Source organism: Lipotes vexillifer, unplaced genomic scaffold (assembly GCF_000442215.2).
Source record: "Lipotes vexillifer unplaced genomic scaffold, Lipotes_vexillifer_v1.1 scaffold528, whole genome shotgun sequence".
Classification (NCBI taxonomy): domain Eukaryota; kingdom Metazoa; phylum Chordata; class Mammalia; order Artiodactyla; family Lipotidae; genus Lipotes; species Lipotes vexillifer.
Window position 1 is genome coordinate 2,207,891 of NW_006794582.1, and position 7,806 is coordinate 2,215,696.

A 7,806-nucleotide genomic window follows, 5' to 3' on the forward strand; every position below is an offset into this window, starting at 1 on the left:
TTTACAACTCAAAGTTTGTAAACAGGAATCACGTGGTCTGAAGCCAGCCCTGCCTCTCTACCTTTCCAGTGTGGGGAGGAAGAGGTGTGGGTGTCTACCATACATCCAGAGGGTGGGGAGGAAGGCCTTTCAAAGGGATACTGTACAAGTGTCCTTGCCTGGATCATATCTGAGATGAGACTCTCACCCGGCTTCTGGGCAAGGACATTTAATGCAGTTTAAGGATAGTCTGTGGGATACCTCCCTTGATTTTGCAGATGTTCATCCCCTCCTCCCATTGAGGGTGGTCCTACCACATACAGGCCTCAGGCTTTGAGTCTATGGCCAGCCCTGTTTGTTTCTTGGAGCTGTTTATGGTCTGAGCTGGTAGAGAAGTGGGTAATGCTTTCGGTTGGAGAGCTGCCATAACCTTCTCATCCACTCCTTTTAGCCCTGGCGGGGGGGGAAATGGAGTTCACCCAGCTGCTGGGAGAAGTAAGGTGGTGCTTTTTTTTTTTTTTTTTAAGAGTTACTTAGCATACCTCTCAGTTGCTTTGTGTTTTATTTTTGCTAAAAGTATGTTTTCCTTCCTATTCCCCTGGCTTGCAGGGACCCGAGTGTATAGTCCTCCAGAGTGGATCCGCTACCATCGTTACCATGGCAGGTCAGCAGCCGTCTGGTCTCTGGGGATCCTGCTGTACGATATGGTCTGTGGAGATATTCCCTTTGAGCACGATGAGGAGATCATCAGGGGCCAAGTTTTCTTCAGGCAGAGGGTCTCTTCAGGTAACTTCTGCGAAGCCCTTTATTATTGAGGAGAAGCAGGAATCACGAGGCTGTTAGTCCTCAGGGATGGTCTTTGAGTTTGGAGAGCTTCAGTCTCCAGGAGATACCATGGCCCTTGCCTTAGAATTCTAGGCAAATGATTCACACTTGAGAGCTGGTCTGCAGGAATCATATGGTTTGCATTTGAGGGTGCCTTGGTAGGGGGGGTCAGAGGAAGAGCATGTGTGAGAATATTAAGGAAAGACCATTTAGTTTCACTGAAAGGTTTTTTTTTTTAAGTACCAAAGGATCCTGATCCCTCAACTCCTGGCTGTTTTGCCAGGGAGTGAAAAATTGAGGGCTCTTTGAGCCTTCTCCCTTAAGGCAGGCTCTCTTAAATACTGTGGTTCCATTGACCTCATCGTGGGTGGTGTTCATATTTGTAAGTCGGTAGGTGAATTGAATCACCTCATCGTGCTTAGTGATGTCTCATCAGAATCTCTTGTCATCATCTTTCCTATTTCTGTTGAGTGGGCGTCGTGGGAAAGGCCCTAGCTATTGAAGTTTGAAAACTACAGGTTTAAGAGAGGAGCTGTTTTTTAGCTGAAAGCATACTGGAGCATCTAGGTGTTAGTTAATACCTTCTCATTGAAGAATAAGCATTCTAGAAAGGGCAGGCTCTCTGTTGGATCCCTGGCTTGTGGGCCCCTGGGAAGCAAAGTGGGAAGACCTTTGAACTGCAAAAACAAGTTGAGTCATTCATAACCTCTGTCTTGCTTTCTCTAGAGTGTCAACATCTCATTAGATGGTGCTTGGCCCTGAGACCATCAGATCGGCCATCCTTCGAAGAAATCCAGAACCATCCATGGATGCAAGATGTCCTCCTGCCCCAGGAAACTGCTGAGATCCATCTCCACAGCCTGTTGCCAGGGCCCAGCAAATAGCTTCTCGGGCAGGTTCTCCCCTCTCTGTCAGATGCTCAAGGGAGGGGAAGTGTCTGTTTCCAGCTTCCCAAGTACCAGTGACACTTCTCTCCAAGCAGGACAGTGCTTGATACAGGAACAACATTTACAACTCATTCCAGACCCCAGGCCCTGGAGGCTGCCTCCCAAAGGGAGGAAGAGACTCCACTCCAGCCGTCCTAGGCCTCAACTCCTCCCATAGAAGCTCTCCTTCTCATCAGTGTCCAGCATTGCTGGACTTTGCAAAATCCCAGGGGTGGTGGGTGGGGTGGGAGTGGATCAGAATCCAGCCATGGAACTGTTCCCTTCATCAAGAGTTCTGCTGAATGCCGTGATGGGTCGGGTAGGGGGAAATCGGGTTGGGGTGGGATAGGACTAGCACCATTTTAAGTCCCTGTCACCTCTTCCGACTCTTCTGAGTGCCTTCTGTGGGGACTCCGGCTGTGCTGGGAGAAATACTTGAACTTGCCTCTTTTACCTGCTGCTTCTCCAAAAATCTGCCTGGGTTTGGTTCCCTCTCTTTCTCCCCCACCCCTTCCCCCCATCCTAAATATGAAAGGTGCCATGGAAGAGGCTACAGGGCCAAATGCTGAGCCACCTGCCCTTTTCCCACCTCCTTTAGTAAAACCCCCAAGTGAACTGGTCTTCCTTTTTGGTTTTTACTTAACTGTTTCTAAGCCAAGACCTCACACACACACACACACACACACACACACACACACACACACACACACACACACAAATGCACAAACAATGCAAATCAACAGAAAAACTGTAAATGTGTGTACAGTTGGCATGGTAGTGTACAAAAGGGTTGTAGTTGATCTAATTCTTTTTTAATTTTGCCTTTAAATTATTTTACCTGTTTTTTTTTGTTTTGTTTTGGGTTTTTTGTTTTTTGTTTTCTTGGAAAGATGCGCATTCTAACCTGGAGGTCAATGTTATTTATTTATTTATTTATTTGGTTCCCTTCCTGCTCCAAGCTTCCACAGCTGCCGCCATAGTTTTCTTTTCTCCTTTCCTCCTCTGACTTGGGGACCTTTTGGGGAAGGCTGCAACGCTTGCTCTGTTTGTTCATAGGGTGACGGGACTCAGGCGGGACAGCTGCTGCAGCTCCCTGACTGCTGCGGGCCCCTTCACCTGCTTACCCAAGTGGGCACGGGGTCCGTGGGTGATGGGGGAGGGGCATTGCTGACTTGTGTATATAGCATAGATTTATGAAAAGCAGTTCTGGATGGTGTGCCTTCCGGATCCTCTCTGGGGCTGTGTTTTGAGCAGCATGTAGCCTGCTGGTTTTATCTGAGTGAAATACTGTACAGGGGAATAAAAGAGATCTTATTTTTTTTTTTTTTATACTTGGCGTTTTTTGAATAAAATACCTTTTGTCTTAACTTGTGGCTTAAGTGTTGTCCATGCAGAGGCATGCTAATGCGCGTTAATTGAACACTTGGTAAATGCCAAAATCTGTCCTGGGAGGAAAAAGGGAATTTTCAGCCTGAATCTGGTTTCCTTCAGTAGGACTTCTGGGATAGTCACCTTTCTGAAATGAATGTATGGCCAAAGGGTGGATGAACCAATCTTGTGTGGGCAAGATTTGGCTGGAGGGGCCCAATGCAATCCCAACCTCTATTCCCAATGCAGATCCTATTAGAGCTGGGCTAATATGGCATATGTGGCTATTTCCCAGTGCTAGTCAGATTTCATGAAATGGCCACTGGTGACTAGTAGCTGTGGAACAATAGAGCATTTCCATCATTGCAGAAAGTTCCACTGGACAAGGCTGACCTAGAAGATACCAAAATTTTGCTAAACTACCAGTTGAGGCTTTTTTCAGTTGTCTCTCCCACTAGTAAAACATTTTGAGCACGTACCCTTAATAAGTGTTTACTGGGAAACTATATACCTGTGTAAATTTCCCTTCATCTTTAGTGTGGAGTTTAGTCATTGATAATAGACGTGTGGAAATGCATTCGTTGTTTCGACTTAACGCAGAGTTTTCCTCTCCAATGTGCTCGACAAAAAGCTTATACTGGGAGTAGGTGAAATGTTAGCCCGGCCATTTTCTTACTGCTTGTGCTGGGATAATTAGCATTTTTAGTCCGTGGTTTCTTTGCAGGGATCTGTTTAAGCCTCTTGTTCATTTTGTGAGAGTTCAGTTTAAACTAGATGGTAGAACCCATGAATCCACTTAGTGCACGTGGCCTGACTACGTCCCGAAAGAACAGTGGAGTGAGTACCACTGCCAATGTGCATGTCAAGTATTTGTAAATATTCGTTTCTTGTTTCTTTAGAAGCATCAATAGCAGCCTACAACATTCTTCCTTCCTCATCATCTTGCTCCCTCCCCTCGGTGCATGCACACACCCTTTGGACACTGGCCCAGATGCTGTCTTGTCAGGTTGTTTGAGGGTCCAGGCCACAATACCTCTCACTCATTGTCACTCCTCACTCCTTAAGCTTGGACTAGATCCCAAACCGTAGCTCGGCTCCCATGTGGCGGTAGGAGAGGAAGGAAGGATTTCTCGGTTCTGGGGGGCTGATTGTCTCAGTTCCCCTTTTCTCTGTCCTCCTTGCTCTTCCCAATCTCTTGGAGTATGAGGGTTGCATGCCTCATCCTTTACAGTAAAGTTGACAGTTGGCTTAAAAGTTGCTCTAAATGTATTGAAATCTATCAAAGCCCCACTCTTCTTTCCCTTGAAGTGAGTTTCTGGCAGTTTCCCCATCCTCTGTTAAGATTGCTAGGGATGATAGAAGATGGTGTCTCTTTGAAGAAGAGTGCAAGATAGTAAGTGCCAAGATACTGGGTGCCAGATATTAGGGGTTGTATAGGAGGGGTGAAAGGTCACAGTCTCTTCTATTGGGCAGTTTAAAATCTAGTGTGGGGCTTCCCTGGTGGCGCAGTGGTTGGGAGTCTGCCTGCCGATGCAGGGGACACGGGTTCGTGCCCCGGTCTGGGAGGATCCCACATGCCGTGGAGCGGCTGGGCCCGTGAGCCATGGCCGCTGAGCCTGCGCGTCCGGAGCCTGTGCTCCTCAACGGGAGAGGCCGCAACAGTGAAGAGGCCTGCGTACCGCAAAAAAAAAAAAAAAAAAATCTAGTGTGGAAAGGGGGTCAGATAACTAACATGACTGTGTGGCCACAGGAATATAGAGGGGAGCAATGGTTAAGAGCATGACTTGGGAATCAGCCTTGGATTTTACCACCATTACTTAACTGGATCCCTTGGGCCTTATAACACCCTTTGAGACTAATCTCTAAATAGAGATATTCCTTGAATGGATTATTAAGAAAATCCAGTTAAATAATGGGTGTACATACATGCAAACAAATATTACCTCCTGCTTAGGGATGCTTCTATATGTAGTAAAAGTACTAAGAAGTACACGGCAATAAATTCCCAGAGTCAGGATGGTGGCTGTTTCCTCTGGGGAAGAGGAAGGGAGGTTGTGATTTGGGGAAGGGTATCTGCATAGGGGCCTTCAACTGTTTGGGCAATGCTTTATTTCATAAACCAGATGGTGAGGACTAAGGTATTTGCATTATACTTTTTTTTTTTTTTTTTTGGTCCACGCCTCACTGCATGTGGGATCTTAGTTCCCCCACCAGGGATCGAACTCGTGCCCCCTGCAGTGGAAGCGTGGAGTCTTAACCACTGGACCGCCAGGGGAGTGTCTGCATTATACTTTATAGCTTTTGGTTTGTCTTAAATATTTCATGATAAAATTTTAAAAGTAATGAATAAATGTGTGCTTATCACAAAGGAGGCAGCAGATGGAGTTACTACTGCCCTTGGCTGAGGTGATCTGGGAAGGCTTCAAAGAGGAGGCAGCATTTCAACTGGACTTTGAAGGGTGAACCTCAGTTTGTTCACCTGTAAAGTGAGGCACAGAACATACAGGTAAAGCAAAGAAATCCAGAGGGGCTAATGTTTTTCCCCCCATTAGACCAGGGAGGGACAAACCACAACCTGCTGACCGAGTCTGGCACACTACCCGGTTTTGCACAGCCTGTAAGCTAAGACTTGGTTTAACATTTTAAATGGTTGAAAACAGACTGAGTGAGGAATAATATCTCATAAGAGGTAAAGATTATGTGAAATTTAATTGTCAGCATTAATAAATAAAGCTCATCCATTTACGAATTGTTTATGACTGCTTTCATACTGCAGTGGCAGAGTTGAGTAGTTGTGACAAAGACCTTATGGCCAGCAAAGCCAAAAATATTTACTATCTGGCCCTTTACAGAAAAAAGTTTGCAAATTCCTGCACTAGAGCATGGTCTCATCGATTCATCTGCATCTTTTATAACACTTGGCGATAATAGCTAACACTCATTCAGTACCTACCATGTGCCCAGCACTGTTCTGCATGCTTTGCATGTCTTAGTCTTACAACAACTCTCCATGAGGGAGATATTATTTATCCCCATTTTGCAGATGGGGAAAACTGAGGTGCAGAGCAGTAAGTACTATGTCAAAAGTCACATACCTAAGAAGTGGCCAGGTTAGAATTTGGACCCAGGTGGTCCATGCTCACTACCACTCTGCTATACTGCTACTTAATAAATGTTTGTGTGGATTAGTCATCTCAAGTTTCCTTCAGGGCCCAGAATCTGGGTGGACGTCAGGGCAGTTCTTCCCCAGACTCCAGAGAGTCAGGTAAGCAGTTCTGTTCCATGGAAATATTCATTACTGGCTCTTGTGAGCTACCCTTCACTTGGGCCTTGGTGGGGAGGAAGAGTTGGAGGCGGTAAAGGGAGGAGAGAGGGGATGGGGCGGGGTGGTTAGGGGGTGGGGCAGGCACACATTTCTTGTAAATGTTACTCAGCTCCTTCAACTGCTCTGCTGGTTCTTGGAAACCCTTACCACAAAGGACCCATCGAGAACAGTGTTAAAGCAGATATGGCCTCATCCCCAGTTCATTTCCTGCCCAGCCTTGCGCTCGTAACTCCGATTGCCAAGAGCAAGGTTGCAGTGACCCCTCAGCATCGCTGTGGGAGGAAGTGCAAAAATAAGCAGAACTAGGGTCAAACTGAGAGGACAGTCTTTATTTTTATTTACTGTAACAAGACATCTGATGTACAGAACTGGGTTAATCATAATCCTTGGTTCCTGATATATTCTCATCCTTGGTTCCAGCCTGGCCTGCTGTTATATTATACTGGGTGGTGAATCCCATTCAAGAAGCAGACGTCAGCAATAACATCCATCTACCTATGTGATCCTTTCTTAGTCCATTCCTTGCCTCTCCCAGACATAACCTGCTGTCCTGAATGTTGTGTTTAGCATTCTTTTACATTTCTTAAAAAAAGTTTTTATTTCATAGCCACGTGTTCCTAAATTATGTGGTGTTCAGTTTGCATTGTTCTTGAACTTTATAAAAAGATTATCAGGCGGGTATGTAGTGATCTGCAACTTGCTCTTTTTACTCAACGTTATGTTATAAAGATTCATGCATGTTTTAGCACGTGTTTCATCTTCACTCTAGAATATTCCATCGTATGGACAGGCATTTGGGTTGTGGTCGTTGGAGGCCAGTCTTTAGGGCCCCCCTGAGTAAGTTACTTAGGAGGTCAGCACATACAGCCAGGTATAGCCCTTGCCCCATACCCCAGGGCAAGAGCCAGGGACTGTGGAGCCATTCCAGATTTATCCACGGAGCATCTACGGTGCACCAGGCACCATGCTGTAAACACTGAGAACTCCTTTTTCACGCGTGAGTGGGCAGAATCAGGCTTTTCTCAGGGTTTAATGTGATGCCAGCAAATAGACAAATGTCACAGCAAAGCAAAGATCCGACTTTGCGTGGGGTCCAGTGAGATCTATGGATCTGGCTGTTACTGTTGTGACTGTTGTGAATGGTGTAGGGATGATGATATGGTGAGGTGTGTGTATGTGTGCAAATATGTGTATCTTTGGTGTGTGTGGTGAAGCATGGTGGTGTATACGTATTTGCGTGTGTGTGTGTTCATGTGAATGTAGAGTATAGCGCGTGCAGGTGTGGGTGTTGTATATGTGTAAGTATGTGTTGTGCCTCGGTACATACACGCTCATTCTTTAATTAAAATTTTTTTATTTTCTTATTTTTTTATTTTTGGCTGT

The 7,806-nt window shown here is 45.8% G+C and overlaps 1 protein-coding gene across 1 annotated transcript in view; it reads left to right on the top strand.

Annotated features, from left to right (window-relative positions):
* PIM1 (Pim-1 proto-oncogene, serine/threonine kinase) overlaps window positions 1-3,091 on the top strand; it is a 5,574-nt gene extending 2,483 nt beyond the window's left edge. The window contains exons 5-6 of the mRNA XM_007467284.1: window positions 589-765; window positions 1,531-3,091. Of these exons, the coding sequence (XP_007467346.1) occupies window positions 589-765; window positions 1,531-1,688 (335 nt within the window). The 3' untranslated portion in view covers window positions 1,689-3,091. The remainder of the gene's footprint in view (window positions 1-588; window positions 766-1,530) is intronic.
* The last annotated feature ends 4,715 nt before the right edge of the window (window positions 3,092-7,806 follow it).